At 36.2% G+C, this 19,335-nt stretch overlaps 2 protein-coding genes across 6 annotated transcripts in view; one reads left to right on the forward strand and one right to left on the reverse strand.

Annotated features, from left to right (window-relative positions):
* Positions 1-12,405, forward strand: part of LOC124542637 — an 83,236-nt gene extending 70,831 nt beyond the window's left edge. For 3 of the 5 annotated variants that reach the window (XM_047120566.1, XM_047120570.1, XM_047120575.1), the window contains 15 exons: positions 277-414; positions 741-877; positions 2,529-2,734; positions 3,130-3,288; positions 3,696-3,852; positions 4,219-4,375; positions 5,092-5,202; positions 5,444-5,553; positions 5,908-6,182; positions 6,511-6,740; positions 7,238-7,462; positions 7,997-8,145; positions 8,689-8,820; positions 9,780-9,907; positions 10,365-12,405. In XM_047120566.1, the coding sequence (XP_046976522.1) occupies positions 277-414; positions 741-877; positions 2,529-2,734; positions 3,130-3,288; positions 3,696-3,852; positions 4,219-4,375; positions 5,092-5,202; positions 5,444-5,553; positions 5,908-6,182; positions 6,511-6,740; positions 7,238-7,462; positions 7,997-8,145; positions 8,689-8,820; positions 9,780-9,907; positions 10,365-10,438 (2,388 nt within the window). In that variant the 3' untranslated portion in view covers positions 10,439-12,405. The remainder of the gene's footprint in view (positions 1-276; positions 415-740; positions 878-2,528; positions 2,735-3,129; positions 3,289-3,695; positions 3,853-4,218; positions 4,376-5,091; positions 5,203-5,443; positions 5,554-5,907; positions 6,183-6,510; positions 6,741-7,237; positions 7,463-7,996; positions 8,146-8,688; positions 8,821-9,779; positions 9,908-10,364) is intronic. The other 2 variants (XM_047120581.1, XM_047120584.1) reach the window with 2 other exon arrangements.
* A 197-nt stretch (positions 12,406-12,602) lies between these two features.
* LOC124538926 overlaps positions 12,603-19,335 on the reverse strand; it is a 54,979-nt gene continuing 48,246 nt past the window's right edge. Inside the window, exons 24-32 of the mRNA XM_047116196.1 lie at positions 18,950-19,049; positions 18,344-18,416; positions 17,554-17,682; positions 17,289-17,420; positions 16,589-16,728; positions 15,814-15,952; positions 15,236-15,338; positions 14,797-14,890; positions 12,603-13,570 (exon numbers count right to left, since the gene is read on the reverse strand). Coding sequence (XP_046972152.1) covers positions 13,493-13,570; positions 14,797-14,890; positions 15,236-15,338; positions 15,814-15,952; positions 16,589-16,728; positions 17,289-17,420; positions 17,554-17,682; positions 18,344-18,416; positions 18,950-19,049 — 988 coding nt within the window. The 3' untranslated portion in view covers positions 12,603-13,492. The remainder of the gene's footprint in view (positions 13,571-14,796; positions 14,891-15,235; positions 15,339-15,813; positions 15,953-16,588; positions 16,729-17,288; positions 17,421-17,553; positions 17,683-18,343; positions 18,417-18,949; positions 19,050-19,335) is intronic.

The following is a 19,335-nucleotide window of genomic DNA, read 5'->3' on the forward strand; positions in this document are numbered from 1 at the left end:
TAGACACATGCAGGTTTCCTCACGATGTTTTCCTTCACCGCCGAGCACGAGATGAATTATAAACACAAATTAAGCACATATATACAGTGGTGTTTGTCTGGGTTTGAACCCGCAATCATTGAATGTGAAACTTTAGAGTCACATATTGGTAGTAACTCAAAATACAAATAAATATTAGTTATTTTAAATGTTTTCAATTAGAATTATTATAAGATTCATAAAAATGCTCTTTAAAATTGATGCATTACAATTAACATTACATTTGTCTTTTTTTAGATCGAACTGAAGTTCAATGAAAAATTCTACGGGATCGCGTATGCTGATTTCGATCGCCACTCAGCGTGCCAAGTTGCTGGCAAGGGCGCCACTTCCTACAAACTGGAGCTGCCGTTGAAGGGATGTGGTACCAAACAGGTAACTGACGAAAATCATAGATAAGAGTACTAATAGTTATAGTAAAAAATGTTAAATTAACTGGCAATGTCCCACAACTGGGCGAAGGCTTCTTATCATTTCACGACGCTTCTCCAATTACGGATAATAGATACGTTTGACCGATTTTTATCCATATACATACATAGAGACAAAATTTAATAAAATATTTAATAGAAATTACAATTTTTATATGAAAATATCGATATTGGGTATTTAATTATGATATTAAAGAATTATTCCAAAGTGGTGCTTCCATGTAGTTTTATAAAGAAAGAATTAGACTGAACTACTTATGAATCTTTCAGGATCCTCTCCGAGTGTTCACCAACAATATCGTCGTGAGATTTCACCCCGGACTAGAAATGGACGGAGACGAGGTCATCACCATCGTTTGTCGCTATCCACCCCCCATCGTGCCAGTCTTCAACCCCCTTATATACACGTATGTAAATTTAGATAGTACTATACCTACTAGTACTAGATGGGCTTGGCTTAATTTTACATAATTACTGTATAGTAAGTATATCTGGGTAGGTAACACCAAGTCATCAGATATTTTACCGCCAAACAACAGTACGCAGTATTGTTGTATTCCGGTTTGAAGGGTGACTGAGCCAGTGTAACTACAGGCACAAGGGACATAACATTTTAGCTCCTGGCGGTGTATTTGCGATGTAAGGAATGGTTAATATTTCTTACAGAACTAATGTCAATATGCGCTGGTGACCACTTACCATCAGGTGTCCCATATGATCGTTCTCCAACCTAGAGCATAAAAAAAAGTAGACAGATGGTCTATCTGATGGCAAGTGGTCATCACCGTATATTTGTCACATTGGTTCTGTATAAATTATTAAATTTCTAAACCACAAACCTTGAGGACTAACACGTTACGTCTGGTACAATCCCCCTTTAAACCGGAATATAACAATACTAAAAAACACTGCTTGAGGTGATAAATAATGAAAGAGTATCTTACACAACCCTAACCATGTAAAATTCAAATTGCATAAATAATAATATAAAGCGTTATACAATTTATAATTTACTAACGACCCGATATGAACTCACAGAGAAAACTTCTAAAATTATCAGCGTTTCTTTACTAATAATCCATGTATTATATATAGAAACCTTCATCGAATCGAATCACTCTATCTATAAAAAAAAACCGCATCAAAATCCGTTGCATATTATTAAAGGTTGAAGCATAGACAGGAGAAGAGAAAGCGACTTTATTTTATACTACGTAGTGATATATTGGGTGTTTTAAAATTTCTCCAGAGAAAAAGTGAAATATTATATATTATTGTTTAATAAAAACTTGTATGCATATTCCTTGATAGTTTACGCAAGAGCACTTCCTCTAACAGATAGCGTCAGTGAATATTTTAAAGGGTTTCTTATCTGATCGCACGCCATTCGCTACTTTATAATAATTATTGTTCTCCGTTGATCCTCCGGGGCATTGAGGCGTGAAACAAGCGCGAAAAACATCATTACATATATTATTCTTCTCGCAAATACATATAATTATTGTCTGCAATCACTGCACTTAATTTTGCAACTATGTGTATATTAACACGTGTGCTTGTTTGTTTTATTTATATATAATTTGTTATTATGTTATTAATTATAATAATATATTAGAGAACCGCTCTGGCTTCGTACAGGTGCATTTTATTAATAAAGAAAGTTATAGGGTACGCGTGTAGTTATAGTACTCATGATTTATCTTATTACAGAGAGGTTACTCTACCCATACATACAAAAATATATTTTAGTCAATGATATTCTAATAAACAGATACGTTATACCCATACTAAACAACAGAAAAAGTGTGCCGCGCCGGGGACCGTTTATTTTAGTTTATTTTTACATTTCGTTAAAAGTAAAAAGGATAGCTTGATAAAAACAATAAGTAAAAGGGATAACTAGATGTTTTAATTACGCAAAACGTATTACTACGTAATTATGATGTATTATAACGTATTACTACATAAAACAACTAATTTAATTAGTTAATAATATATCTGTTTACTGCAACATTATTGATTTTAGTATATTAGTATATATTATAATTTTCTCAACAGGCCAGAAGCAAAGGGACCGCTCCCGGCGAAGGCTCCACTCGCTGGCACACATATTCTCATGATCATCTGTGCCATCCTCTTCCTGACCTTGATGCTGCTGGGTCTCGGAGTTTCCTACCTGTGTCTGAGGAGACGCGCCCTGCCAGCGCCGAGAAGACTCATCGATGACTCCTCAGCTTCGATTATCAGTCGAGAGAGTATTCAAGGTAACACGTGTTTCACAAATCATATATATTTTGCAAAGATGTTAGTAAAAATATAAGATCAAATAATTGGAGATTAATTTTGGACACTTATCTAGTAGACGAATCGTTTGAAACTTCTACTGAAAAACTATTAACTAATTACTAGCGACCCACTCCAGCTTCACACGGATGCAATACATTAGAAATATCTAAAATTATCTGTGTTTCTTTACTATATTGTCGATGTATTATATACAAAAACCTTCCTCTCGAATCACTCAAACTCTATTAAAAAACAGCATCAATTTGTTGCGTAATTTTAAATATCTAAGCATACATAGGGACAGACAGTGGTAAGCGACTTTGTTTTATACTATGATAAAATGTGATGCTAACTCATCTAAATGTGTTAACAGAGGTAAAGATCCCGCGAGCGCACCCCGTGTACCCGGTGACGGCGGAGAGCGCCAGCGTCGCGTCCGACACGATACCTTCCGACTACCCGTCAGAGACGCCCAGCGAGGCAGAGGCGCACGTCAACCAGGCTTTCATGATTGACGAGTACCAGAGCGAAGGTGAGAACACGTAGCTTTGCTTCCTTCAGCTTTATTCATTCGTGCCTCGAGATCCATTAACTTTAATATAGAGTTCCTGCCAGTAAATCCACAGGAATTCATTTATCAGCAAATCATTTTTTAAGTATTATCACCAATAAGGTTTTAATATAATTGTAAATAATTCAAATCTTACTAATTATAAATATATTGTATTGGGAACGAAACCATTAAGAATTCCGAAGTCAATAAAATGACGTATAAAAATAGATAGGTATTTTTTGAAAAGTGTTTCATGTTTTTTTTATCTTAAAATCAATTTTGTTCAAAGAGTTAATTTAGTATTTACTATAATATTTTATAAAAACTTCATCTAATAAGCATACATCCATAAATTAACGTTCTAACAAATATTAAACCGCTAACAGGGTATGGCGAATCTCACGAAACAAGTGCTCACTCGCGCATGCACTCCCACGCAGGCGCACCAGCCTTCGACGTGCGCGTACGAGTACAACGACCACCCGCCCCACCTTCCCCCATCTCCACCATCACTACCACTGAGGTAGACGGCGGTAGCATGAGGTGAGTCGATTAGTCAGAAGTGTTTTGATTTTTGTTACTTAACACATTTAAATAAAATGGTCTAAGAATATATCCTTGCGGGACTCCTTTTACATATTTCTTGACAGAGTTTGTAATAAAATAGTAATCACTTAAACGATTTTTGTTACAGTTATCACGTATTTTAAAATATTACTGATTTATAACATAAAAGTTCTCTACATCAAGTAGACTCAAATAAAAACTAATAATACTAATTTTACACTTTATAAACGCATGGAATTTGTTATTCTGATTATAATTACTAATTGAAATAAGAATCCCTCAATACGAAATGTATCCTGATGAATAATGATGAATAATGAGTTAATGTGAACGGTTGTTTAGGCAAATGACGATGTTAGACGAGCACGAGCGCCAGGAGTCCGTGCGCACGGTGTCGCCGGGCGCGCTGCCGCTGCCCGCGCGCGCCGCCCGCGCCGAGCCGCCCGCGCGCCCGCCGCGCCCGCCCGCGCTCTACTCCGAGGTCAGCAGGGACCGACAGGTAGCCACAGCTTGCTAGTGTTGTTACCTTTAGACGAATCTATGATCGACACGACATCAACATCAGCCTGTAAAAGCTGGTAAGCTGGGCTAAAGCCTCCTCTCTTTTGGGAGAAGGTTTGGAAAATATTCCACCACGCTGTCTAAATGTGGTTTGGTGGAATACACATGTTGAATTTCTATGAAATTAGACACATGCAGGTTTCCTCAGAATGTTTTCCTTTAACGCAGAGCATGAGGTGAATTATCAACACAAATTAAGCACATGAACAATCCGTGGTGCTTGCCTGGGTTTGAACCCGCAAGCATCGGTTAAGATGCACGCGTTCTAACCACTAGACCGTCTCGGGTCTCACTTGTAATTATGGAACGGACAAAAGAGAAGTTCGAGAATCACAATCCATTTTTATCGTGAAATAATAAGTTGTTAAAATTAATATCACTTTCGTCATTCTGCACACATTCTACACTATTAATCACATTCAAATTAATGTTTCGATCAATTTTCGACGTTCATGACTTTCTATCTTGATGAACGATTAACATTTAATTTTGATTTAAAAAAGATCTATTTCTATCCACACTATCATTATCTATTTGTGATAATTTATTAAAAATATCATGAGTGTTGTCATGTGGTACTATATAATCTACATTAAGTGTAACAGTCACGTTATTACCATCATCACATAAGTGCACTATCATGTCACTAACCAGGACTGGGCGCGTCGTCCGCGCTCCATCGCGTCCCTCAACACGGAGATGACGGACACACACTCCGTCACCGAGGTCACGGACAGATCTCACGCGAGAATGTTCCACATCAAGGTACTCGTGACGTCATATCGTTTGTTTGGTGATAGCATTTTGTTTGTGGTGATGGCATTTTTTAATAGATCATTTTCGCTGACTGACATGACTTTTGTCTTTAGGAAATGTGCCAACTTGCGGAGCTACTTAGATTTTTTGGTAGAATCCAAAGATTTTATAATTGTGTAGATTTTGCTTTCCAGCTTACTGCTTATAAAAATATTTTGCAATTCGATATTTATGATTATTTTTTGTTCAGAAACCTCCTCCGCCACCTCCTGTGATGAAGGAACGTCTGGAAACCGAGGAGCAAGAAATGCTCATGGAAAGCCTCGAGCCCATCTCCGAAACACCCATTATGCCTGCTAGGTAAGATCTTGTAAAGAATATTTTAGGACATTCCTAAAAATATTATGTATTCAATTGTCAGGACACCATTATGAAATATTTAATTATTATTTTATTTAATATCGATATTTTTTAATTATTATAACAATTATTAACATGAAATACTTAAATATACACAAATATGAATTAAAAATAGTTACCGTATGAATCTTGACCGCGTGTTGGCAAGAATTGTCCATTGTCGTGTCCCAGTCTGTCTCCAGTAGAGGCAATAAGGCGAGGTGTTATACTTCTGATGAAGCTTTTTGGCCCGCTACTCCAAGGGCCAAGTGTTTGACAGCTATATATGTAAACATCCATAATATTATTTTTCAGGAAACCCGAAATCACCTCTCACGTAGTAGACGACGTGTTCCTCCGCACGATAACCGAGAAGAAGACGATCGAAGACATTGAGCGCCACAAGCGGCTGGTGACGGAGTACCGCCAGGTGCCACCACCGCCGCCGCAGTTCGACGTGACCATCCGCAACCACACACTGCCCGATGCGCAGTGGGAGAACTTCTCGGACATCAGCAGCGCCTCTGGCATGACGCTGACACCGAAGATGGAGAGGGTGCCGCTGTCGCTACCGCCCCAGAAGTACATTGGTAAGAATTTTTAAAACTTAAAATTTTATTGCAGATAATTAATTATACATCATAATATATGAGACGATATTTTTTTTTTCCAAAAATATATAGTAAGTCACTTCAGTATATTGATAATATAATCGCATTTTTGTTAGAAATGAAATAAAATAAAAATGTGTCCGCAATATAGAGTATGATAAAAGCTTATTATTGATAGTAAAAACATTTATGTCTTGGTCATATCTAATTTTTTGGATTTCCGTACTGTAAGCTGCATTCTTTTCATTTTGACTTTCCAAAATCCTCTTAACAAGGATAAAATGGTTAACGAAAATACAAAATGCAGGTAAAGGTGGTCCAGATCTGTTCTCCCCTGAGCTGATCAAGCAGACGGGTGCGGTGTACCCGTCACCATCATCTCCCGATCTGCCATTATTGCCTGAGTTGCCGCCCGCGCGCAATCCCTTGTACAGAGAAGAAGATGACGAAGATGTAGCAGAACCGACTCCAGCCCCACCAGTGCCACCAAACTGGAACGTTCTTACCAGGGTCTTGAAGACAGAAGCACAAGATGAGGTGAAATATCAAATAAAATGTTAATAAGAATCTGGCATGACTTGGACGTGGATGTTTTGTATTTAGAAACTTTTTGAGAAAAAGTTATTGGACGTGGGTGAAGCTGCACACTATTTTTAATTTTATGATATAGGTTGACGAGCAATTGGGCCATCTGATGATAAGTGGTCTCCACCGCCCATAGGCAATGACGCTGTAAGAAATATTAACCACTCCTTTCATTGCCAATGCGCCACCAACTTTAGGAACTAAGATGTTATTTCCCTTGTGCCTATCTTTTTAACCGGAATACAATATAATAATACTGTGTTCTGCTGTTTTGTGGTAGAATATTTGATGAGTGGGTAGTAATTAGTTAGGTAGGCTTACCACCGGTATAAAACAGCTAGAATATAATATAATACAGATAAATAAAATCATTTCTGGTAGCTGACAGATCCGAATTTGAAATCAAAAATATTTATGTAACACGACTATAACGAATCGTTTTCTTACAGGTGCTCTTAGAAACGGAGCGATCGTACCGCCTCACCCGCGAGGAGCGTCTCCGCTGGCGCGAGCTGATAACGCACGAGAGCACGCTGCGCCGCGAGCTGGCGCGCTCCTCCACGCGCGAGGACTTCACTCGAGTGGCACACGACCATCGCTTCGCCCCGCTGTACGCTCCGCCCAAGTGGGAGGTCATCATACGCATTCTTGCTCCACCTCCCGACAAGCCTAAGGTAGGTCGAGGAAAACGTAAGATCTACATATACATATATTCGATTCGAGTTTCCACACTAAGTGTTTCAATATAAAGAGATATTTGTGTTCGTCATTACATTTTGGATGGATATTTAAAGATAGGTAATTAAATGTTTATCCATAGTAAATGTTTTAATCACATTTGAGGAAACTATTTACTTCTGAGTTTGTGGTTGATTATTCTCGGTACCAATGAAATTAAATCATGTAACATACATAGGTCGTTTAATTTCATTCAAAGATTTGATTGAATATAGTTGAATCCACGATAATGCCGTTATGAGCGCGTTCTTAAGTTACTTTACCATTTGCCAAATATATAATCAAAATATATTGTACTAGAGAAAATAGGAACTGAATTTCCTTTTAAGAATCAAAACGCCATCCACCATATTTGAATAGAAAACTCAATTAAAAATGACTTTCTATATTACCAAGTGAACCTAGTCTAGATAAGTGTGCCCATGTTATAACAAACCCCAAGCACTCTGTAACCGGAGCCGTGTCCGCAGAACCGGTACCGCAAGAAGTCTGAGTGGGAGTCGCGGTCGCGGCGCAGCTCGCTGCCCACGCTGTACGAGTACGACAGCGACGCCGCGTCGCTGCGCGACCCGCCGCGCTCGCGCCGCTCCTCCTACCGCAGCGACCACGGAGACATGAGGTACTGCATCTTGTACCAGAGCCGAGAGCCGCCACCTCACCGAATCCCAGACTTAACTACCTTTAGATATAGCTTATTTAGCACTTGTATAGATTTTGAAGGCCCTTAAGTGACTTGTACTCAAAATTTGGTTAATGTTTTACTCTTTAAGTATGTAAATAATCTACAATATCTTAATTTGTGTGAATGAAGTATATTACAACATAACTTAGATGGAGAGTTGCGCGATACGGTGCTATTTCTGTTGGTTGTATAAATCCGCAGTATTTATACAACCAATACAAATAGCAGGTTTTAATGAATTTGCCGATGTCACATCTATGTTGTGTCGTACTATATGCCATACATCATTGAATAATACCGTTTTTACAAATTTTGGTGCTATTTAAATAAACAACGCTTACAACAAACAAAATTCCGTTTCAATATGGCGAACCGAGTTCATATATCTGTGGTACTCTGTTATCACTTTTTGTAATTGAGTTGAAAGTTTTTCTGGTGTAAGTGTGATTTAAAATAACCTTATCGTGTCGATGTGTCCAGGTCGATGTCAGAAATGATGGTCGATTACGCGCGAGAGCAGGCTGACACGCACTCCGAGGTGTCGGCGGGCACGCTCCTCGGCCGGTACTACGACGACGACAGCGACTCCGAGCACCAGTACCCCCATAACCCGTGAGTTAACTGATATAGTGAATACTAGTTTAACAAATAAAAACCATTTAAGAAAGAACATTGCGATAGAGTAGGTTTTATCAACAACAAAACAGAACAACAACAACAGCCTGTGTATTTCCCACGACTGGGCAAAGGCCTCCTCTCCTATTGAGGACTTGAGGAGGTGGAATATATTCCACCACACTGTTCCAATGCAGGTTGGTGGAAAGTATTAGTGGTAGTTTTTACTGTTCTATATATGAATACTTTCTAATTATTCCTTATAGTTGTAACAAGATTGTCTTTCAGATTGTCATTAAAATATAATACACAACAACAGCCAGTAAATTCCCACTGCTGGGCTAAAGGCCTCCTCTCCCTTACAGGAGAAGGTTTGGAACATATTCCACCACGCTGTTCCAATGCGGGTTGGTGGAATACACATGTGGTAGAATTTCTATGAAATTTGTCACATGCAGGTTTCCTCACGATGTTTTCCTTCACCGCCGAGTACGAGATGAATTATAAAGACAAATTAAGCACATGAATCAGCGGTGCTTGCCTGGGTTTGAACCCGCAATCATCGGTTAAGATGTACGCGTTCTAACCACTGGGCCATCTCACACAAAATAATATACCGTTTGGGTAATAAAGTAAAGCACTTGATTGCTAGATACGTTGAAAATTGGTGCTCCAATCATATTGTTGATCATACGTTATAGACATTTATTCTCAAAAAGACATCATCATCATGTAAGTCGCTTACATGAGAATACGCAAATATGGTAATATAACATTCCTGTTCTTTTTAAAATGGCTACCCATTCAACGCATTGGATTATTATTGTTATTTTATTTTATAAATAACGACAATAAGCCAATTATTACAAAAGGGATATTTACCATGTATTTTATTACCCCGTTTTTAATAACTGTAATATTACATAGTATTTTTGTAATATGCCAATGTTTGGCAGGTCGTGGCGCCACTCGCTGCACCGCTCCGTGAGCCAGCCGTCGCTGGCGCGCTCCGCCACCGAGCTCACGGAGCAGTGGACGGCGCCCGACGGTGACGTCACGCCCACGCCCGGCCGCCGGGCCCGAGGTACGTGCACTTTACACTGGGTTACGCTCCCAAATGCTTAGAATAAAGACTATACCTTTGAGTTTTGAGAAAGATTTATAAATATAATTACGAGGAAGCATTTAGTTATAGCGTATAAAATAAGATACCGCGAAATATAATCAATTTACCATTTTCAAATTTTGAAATGATTAATCAGATTAGAATAAATAAATCATATTATTCATCAAACGAGCACTTTTTAGAAACGCCTGGAGTTAGGTTGGGATTCCATCATAGGACACTAGTTACTGTAGAGAACAGCATTATAAATCTGTTCATATGAAAAGAGCAACAATGCATATTTCTTGCCGTTTCTTCTCGATAGAAGCTGCTTTCCGAAACGGTGGTAGTATTTAATTATCGACGACTCAAAAACGCTTATTGTGAAGTTTACTTGAATAAAATTGATTTGATTTGATGTTATAAATGTTTCCAGGTTCCCAAGGCGTGACCACCTTCACGTCGTCTGAAGTTCGTACATTCCAAGCGTCACGAGAATGGCGGGACTAAGAATGAGATCTGAGTCAACACAATCACCAATTTTAATCAATCATTCGGTAGTCGATCACAATGCTGTTAATGAATGAACGAAAAGACCGGACGTCGTTTGTCTTAATGACAGTTGACTTTAAGTTTTAATCGGCAATTATTTTGAACGATATTGAATGATTAATTGAAATTCGCTGATTTCAAGTTTATAGTTATAATATAGGGCAACACAAACGCCATGAATATGTCATCTATCAATACTCTTGTCTCTTTATATCTTGAGACCTATAATTATGACCCTGATGAATGATGTAAAATATAAAGCATTAGTTATTGTATATGATAAACACTGCCTTATAGGGTTTTTATATTGGGTCAATTATATATATCAGATTACATGTAGTTAGGAAGCTGGCGAATAAAATGTCAACATTATTCACTAATTTGTGAAGTTTTGTAAGATTAATAATTTAATATGTAATTATCTATGATAATATTAAATGTGAAAGTAGCTGTCATGAAATTTGAAGTTTAAAGCAAACTGAAATTTTTGATAGTCTACTTTTTGGCCCTAAAATAAACCTACCTAAAACCATGATGGCTTATTAAACTTTCAGGTTTAATTATAAGCCTTGAAATCTCCGCCAACTTCCTAACCAATAGTCAAACTTAAATGTAAATTTGATAAATAATTCATTTAAAATAAATTCAAATTTAAATGAATTTATTTTAATTGTTTTTTTTTTGCATGGCAATGACGTAAGGATATTGTGTTCTAAATAGTTTAGAGTTGCCAGTATCGTTAATGTTGCAACTATAAATATAAATACAATTTATGTTTATAATTAATTATAATTGATTATGGTTCAATTATATAAGGAAACAAATCAATTATAGTAATTTCATTTAAAATGATTTATATATCTGTCCCATTTCTTTTTATATAATACATTAGGATAACAAGACTAAGTACGCTCTAATAAAAAACGCTTAAATTTAATTTTATATATTCGTTTATAAAATATTAGTACCTAGACGTAGTCATTATTATTGGAGTATTCATTTTTGTAAATAAATAAATATTTTGGTCCGTCCAATAGATATTTAGTAATATCATAATATACATTCATATTTAAATTTCAGATATATTTTTTTTTACATTTAAAAAAGTTAAGAAGATCAAGTGGACAAATCATGTAATTATAATATATTTGATTAAAATAGTTAATCAATGTTTGGAATACTTAGTTGTATTTTTAATCTGTATTTTAAAATTAATACAATAAAAGGAAATCAATATAAAGATGCCTTTAGTACAAGCAAGTTTATAGTTTTAAACAATCAACTTTGTTTCCAATTTTGAATTATTTTTCATGTTCTATTTGACATATCAGGTTATATATTTAATTTTTTTTAATTATATCTGTAAAAGGTAAACTACCACTGTGCCAAATATTTTTGCTTCTTCACAAATATTGCCTTTTTCTATAACCAGTGGTGTTTCATTTTTTAATTTAGTTGTAAATATTTTAAATAATGGATTGTAAAAAACCTAGCAGCTGAGGCAAGACGTGCGCTTAAGATTATTAATAATAATTTTAATAGACACTATTAATATAAAGACTTACAATAACAAAATATTTTTTTTTGTATAAAAATGTTAAGTCTGTAATTATATTACTTTCTTGCCTCGATTGCTATGTATGTGTGGGTTGTATGGGAGAAGGTATGTAGTGCTCAAGATGTGCTTATAACATATGATAGAAAATGAATCTTAATAACATAGCCATAAAGTTCAAATTCAAAAATTACATAAAATAGTTTTTCATATAATTTTTTTTATGTATATTTTGATCTTGATTATGTAAAACTAACGAGATATTAAAAAGTAAGCGGTGCTAAGGAGATAAATGACCTAAATACATATTTACATACTGATTATATTGTATTTTGATAATTTTAATCAATATACGTGCCTTAACATTTGATTTTGTTTTTTTTTAATCCAATTTTGAATACATCCATTTTGTTTCTCCATAGTAAAACCATTTTGTATGATAGTTTTGTTGTTTGCTTAAAAATTTCTGATAATATTTTGGTTGTAGCATTTTCTTTTAGTCAGATTGAAGTGTTTTCTCGATCACAAGGCAGAGGTTAAAAATGAAAGCATACCAAGAAATTTAAGAAGTTTATTTGTGACGTCGGAAACGAGAAACATACAAAGGACATGTTAAAAGTCACCCTTAGGTACAATATTTGTTTTAAAAATAATAAATTCGACGATTCATTTGAATACAACTCCAATATATCTAAAATTTTATTAAATGACATGAAAACATTGATCATTTCCAAAGATATCGAAGAGAAGCGATTCACAAATCGTTTATTTGTAAATATTATTTCAAATTTCCTAAAAAAAACGAAACATTATATAAGCTCTAAAATATTCAGAAATCAAAATACACAGAGTTTTTACACTTATTAAATACCTACTTAACCACGATGTGTATGAAAGACATTAATTTTCCAATAGTCAACAGCGTTACAAGAGAATAATAGCTAAAACAACTATTATACAAAGATAAAGCCTTTTAAAAAAGCTTATCTACAACGGTCGCTATACCATATTTACATCTATTCACGAGAAACTTTCAACCGTTCTATTGACAGTTTTATAAATATATTAAGTACATTAGGCCTTATAGAGTTCCTATCTACAGCAGTGTCTAGATCAACCGAATTTGGTTTCTACCTACGATATGAAGTTATGTTGACAGGTCCCATTCGTCAGTATTTGGCAAATCCTCTCACACAATATTTGGCATCCTACCTACTCGTTCAATCTAACCATTCGAATCACTCGTTGCCTTCAGTTCATTCGCTCGTTCAATTTTTGATTGTGGCCACATTATTATTTCACTTTGTCCAATATAAACGTGGAAACTGTCACTATCTAAATTAATATGAATCCTATTACTTTTTCGTATCTTCCTATCATTACCGTTAATTACAAGACGATGAACACTTATATGTTTTTTTTTCAAATTGTATAGTCTCTTTAGATTATCGAGTCTCTTAAATTTGGCTGATGGAGCCGCAAGATTGACGTCTTCTGGTAACTTGTTTCCAGAAACGTTTCTCGAATTGTTTCTCCTGCAAGAATATTATATTAGACACGTGAATGCTAAACATTATCACAGGCTAAATGCATTATTCCTTTAAATATTTCTTCATCTAGTCAAATTGTTTTAAAGTGCTCGTGAACTTTTACTAATGTTAAGGTAATGTGCAGTTTATTGGTGTTGAATAAACTCATTACTGTTTCATTCCTTATCAAAATAACATATCAATTAAAAAAATGGAGAGAGAAAAAAGTCTATGACACTAAGTTACACAGCCATAACAATAAATGGTTGGATTATTCGATAAAGGGAAAGGGAAAGCGAAGAAGCGGGGTGAATGAAAAGCGGAATGGATTTCATTAAAAATATATTTCAAAACATTCCATCAAAATGGACAGATCAGTTCGTCGAACAGAAACGAGAAATCTAATTTATTCAAAAGCTGGATTTAAACACTAGATAATAAGCAAGAACAATTGACGAAATGCCGTAGTGCAAAGACAATCTAATAACATTTTGGCAAATATTATCATAATTTAAAGGCCGATTATAATTTAGATAATACACACAGTAACAATAGAGTTGGTATACTTTAATTTTAAAAGGCATTTTGCTGGCCGATTCAATATCAATCTGTAACAACCTAATGCTATTTATTTCAATTATATCATAAATGTGACCATCAGAAAACTTGGAATTAAATAACCTGAAGAATTAAATTTTGTCTCCGTTCTTGTAACTAATTTCTTTAGGTCATGTTTTATGATATAACAAAAATTATTATCTAAATTGGAATTTTGATTCCACCTTAATTTTAAAACAATAACGATTAGTTGGACTTTTCCCTAATATAAATAAATGGTATTCATGACTTTGCTATTGCAATTTCATGTTCGTAATTTTATCTCCAAAACTTTTGCTACAAGTCCAAGAACGCTTGTTTAAATCCAGCCAATCCACAGGCTATTATTGATTGCACTTCACTAAGAAAATGTCTGTTAAACCGTTTAGTATCAAACCAAGTCACGTGTCTCCATCGTGATCAATGATATCATGATGATGACCATCCAAGTAGTTTGTGTTGTGATGGCATTTATTTATCTACTTCGTAAAGGTTTGAAGATTTGACCGCAAATATATTCAAATTATCAACATTCAAAAAACGAAATGCAATCAACAAGGCCCTAAGCACAGCAAGCTAGTGCATTAGACATGGCCATTGACAAAGCATATCTTGTAATAGCCTTTGTTGCTCACAGTGGTTCTGCGGGGCGAAAACGGCCGGGCGTTGAGGACGAACGGTTCGCGGCGAGGGCTATCGGAGGACGCTCGACGACGAAGGAATCCCAATCTGCTTCAGATGTTGTGTCAAATGTTTGTTGTTCATGTTTCAAATACATTTAATTTTACAGACTGTGCTGAAATTATTCTTTTAATGTTTGATTGCATTGCTTATTTAATCGAGTCTTACATAGAATGTCTCCCAATGTATATATTATAAGTGATTTCATTGGACCATGCATAGCAGGTTGGGAGGCGCTCGTTATTCTTTACAATATGAATGATCTTTTACTTTTGACCTTTCGTATCTGGATCCATTTATTTCGTAAGGGTAAATATTATTACTATTACTGTTATGCATGTTATTAATAATATTATTAATATTTGTTTAGTTTAGTTTTATGCTATTACTTACATCTTCCCGTTCTGGCATTGAGAGCGCGTCCGCGAACGCATCGTCTGAGCTTCCGCTCGTGCCAACTGTTCCATCTCCATAAGTTTCGTTTCGGTTTCTGGAGCTGAAACGTTACAACAGCCTTTGTTCAACATTACTTCAATAACAAAAAAGAGCTTATGTAGCTAGTAACTATCAAGTAGCTTTTGTGTTTGTAAATTTAGCATAATTACTCAATCAAGGGGAAGCAATGATTCTAAAATCTATTAATCTTTAAGGGCTATCTATACAGCGTCAAAAACTACTGGATTGATTTTGATAATCAAAAGATATTTACCTATATGTATTTTATCTTGCTACAATAATGTAAGCCGAAGATATACACTACGAGATTTATTAAAACCAAGTCAAATGATATAACTAATTGCAAGTGATGTATACTATAAGTAGCAAGAACTACAAACTTGGTCAAATGACATATTTTAAAGGTAATGTTTCATGAAGAAATCTTAGCAAAGAATGAACTATTAAGACGTTTATAGTTGAATACAAACAATTCAAGTGAAAACCATGAATATGTTAAGGAAGCAAAAGGTGACCTTTCCAAGCATATACAGAACTGCGCGAAGTAGTATGCGGGCCGGTGCGGCACAGCGTGACCGCGTCCGCGCTCGCCACGCGCCGCACCAGCGACCGCTGGCACGCCGCGCGAAACGACCAATGGTCGCGCGCGCCAGCCTGCGGGGGGACGCCGTTCGTGTATCATACAATAACATGACTAATCAAATACAAGCCTAGGAGGACTAAAGCATCCGTTGAGTCGGTATTTTCTGCAATGATAATAAGAGCGGTTCCTCACAGGTAGCTTTCGTCTATATGATATCAGTTTAGATTGTAATGATACAATTTTTCCGACATTGTTAAAACAACTGACTCCACTGCAAACAAATGTTAATCAAATCAAATATAGTTTACTCAAGTAAGATTTTAATCCTACTTGAGTACGATTCAAATGTGCTTGTAAACAAGCATGTAAACAAGCACATTTGAATCGTCATTTAACAACTATATTAAGTGAAGTTACCACTGATTCGCAATGTAGATTCTACCGAGAAGAACCGGCAAGAAACTCATCAATTACTCTTTTTCAACATTTAAAAAAACAAACTCATGTTAGTTAAATACAATTATATATAATATCCTATCTGGAAGTCAGCAAGTATTAACCCCATATTTTAAACGAAATGTTTTTGGCACTGCCCAATACTTATGGTACTTATACATATCACGTAAAATGTATAACAGTCTCTCCACAAATATTTAGATCCTAGATATGGTTTAAGTCTGTCTATTTCTGTTCTGGTTCAAGCTCACCCATGCCACTTCCTGCTCCGCCAGCATGTCCTTCCCCTGGTCGAGCGCCAGGCGCATCTCCGCGCGGGGACTGAGTCGCTCCGGCGACGACGGTCTCACCTCTTCCCGTGAACACTCTTGTACTGATGGTGGTTCCGAAGCTGATGGTGAAACATATGCGGTTAGGTGAATAGATGAATACTTGAAAAGTTATAATATTTTTTTTATTTGAAGTGCTTGTAGTTTAGATCAATGATGTTCTAGTAAACAGATATGTCATTAACGCGCAAAAAGTGAAGACTAGAAAACGTCCTAATTGGGACGTTTGCCTTTAGTCGTTTTCATCATAATTATTCCAGTAATATGTTATAATACATCATAATTATGTAGTAATACGTTTTGCGTAATTAAAACATCTAGTTATCCCTTTTACTTATTATTTTTATCAAGCTATCCTTTTTACTTGTAACGAAATGTAAAATAAACGGTTCCCGGCGCGGCACACTTTTTTCTGTTGTTTAGTATGGATATAACATACATATCTGTTTATTAGAATATCATTGAGTTTAGACACTATTCTTTTAAAAAGAATATTATCGATGACAGATCACGAATTACTTAATTTTACGCCCACTTGTGGAATGTAATTTTTTTTATGACTACTTATTACTTTGCCATGCTTAGCTCACAGTAAAGCTATTCTGCTGTTTGGTCGATTTACCTGGTGACAGCTGATGTAGGGGTGTGGGGTTGTGGATGGTGGTGCGTTCGAGTGTGGAGGGCGTGCTGGCTGAACTGGCCGAGCCCCGACGACCGCCGCCAGCATATGCTCGCTCCACAGACTCTTTTGAAACTATTTTGTACGATCCATCATTTAGTTACGAATTAATTAGAAAACAATATCACATTATATAGAACTTTTGTGAAATAAATTTGTGTAAGTATATCATGTAAAACTTGTAATTTTTATTGGTGTCGATGTATACCAGATTGTAAGGGCATCGAAGGTGCCTCGTTGGTAGGAGTCCGGTCGGGACTCAGCTCGGACGCGGCGCCACCAGCGCGCCCCGCGACACGCCCCGCGCCCCCCGCGCCGCAAGCACCATCCTCCGCTTCTGTAGAATGCTACACCTTCAGCCCGGAGCATTGCGACACGAGTTCTATGTATGTATTGTGTTCCGATCGTGTTCGAAATAGTATATTGAGATGCCGTATTGAAATCGAAATACAAGCTGCGATATAAAGCGAAATTAAGGTGATCACTGATATACCGTGGATTACGACGTTAAGTTACTCTTCCAAATGATACGCACAAGTAACGTACAGGTGTCAGTGGAGTGCAAACTCTGTCATCGCATGCTAGGTTTAAGACAACAATAATTTCAAAGGATTGTTCTCAGTCCCTTGGGGAGAAACATGCATGCATCGTGCTCTGTATCGTATTGAGTCAATAGCATTAAATACTGATGTACGAAAATATGCTCCTCGCCTCACCTTCCAAGCTTAGTCAAGAAGTCCACTTTGCTGTCAAAATGTATTCTGTTAGTATTTGTATGTCGAGTGTTTTCATTACGTAGTGTACTGTCTTTTAATTTGTTGAATTTACTATATTTACTTTAAATAATGAGCAAATAAGGCTCTTCAACAAAACTGTCCTCTATATTCTTATATACTCGTATGACGAATGTTTCTATGATTGTTGTTTTCAAGAGTTCATAAGAGTTATTGTAATCGTAATGCAATCTTCGCTACAAACAAGTGAAGTTTTGATATTACCTGGCTCGGAAGCAGAGGACGGCCGGTGCGGCGCGTCGCAGCAGACGTCAGCATCGAGGCCACGCTCGCTGCCCTGCGCCAAGCGCCGCACCAGCGGACCAGTCACAATGTGAGATACAACCTAGCTACGGTCTATGCGATCGAGAACTGCCAATAACCCCCTAATATACATCGAATTTATTAATAATATCGTCGTGTACGAGATATTCCCCGATCAGAACCTATGTACGTGTTTAACATTAGGGTTAGGGTCATGCAACAAACTACATTCTATGTATATCGCATTTCATTCTATGGTCGTTTTACATGCTATGGTTGTTTAAACATCAACGTCCACTGAACATCTATTTCCATTGCATCTGACAACATTGCCTCTTTACAAAAATTTAAACTAAATAAAATTGTAGGTTTCTTTTATGTAAAATAATGGGCATAACATTTTGTCAATTTTGTCAGATCATTGTATCGATTATGCAATTAGTTTCTTTTTCTCATTTCCTACTAATAAAACAGAAAATACTTAAGTTATTAATAAACAAAGTAGTATATTATTATTGAATTATATTTCATTTTTTCTATACTATTAAACACATTTGTGGTATTCACCTGGTCCTCAGAGTTGGTAGGTGTTGGTTTGTTATCTTCACTTCCACTATCAGATCCATCCTCTTCTAGTAGAGGTTCTAATCTTCTTCTGAACACATCCCTGTAAACATTTTGAAATCATGTATTTTTAAAAAAATAATGTTCCTGCTGCTTCCGAGTGTTTTTACCGCAGAGCTTCTTCTCTAGGCAGGGTTAACAACTGCGTAGGAATAATTGTCGTTCTTTCTTATAATCCCATAGACCGGGAAATATAACGCAACTGAAGTTTGGAGTTCAGGGGCAGGATCAATAGAATTTAGTACTTTCCGAGCTATGCTCGAGCTACTAAGAATTTCTCATTAGAGAAATCCAGGCAAAATCAGGCATGGCATAGCCGTACTTCCAAG

This window comes from Vanessa cardui, chromosome 2 (genome assembly GCF_905220365.1).
Source record: "Vanessa cardui chromosome 2, ilVanCard2.1, whole genome shotgun sequence".
Taxonomy (NCBI): Eukaryota; Metazoa; Arthropoda; class Insecta; order Lepidoptera; family Nymphalidae; genus Vanessa; species Vanessa cardui.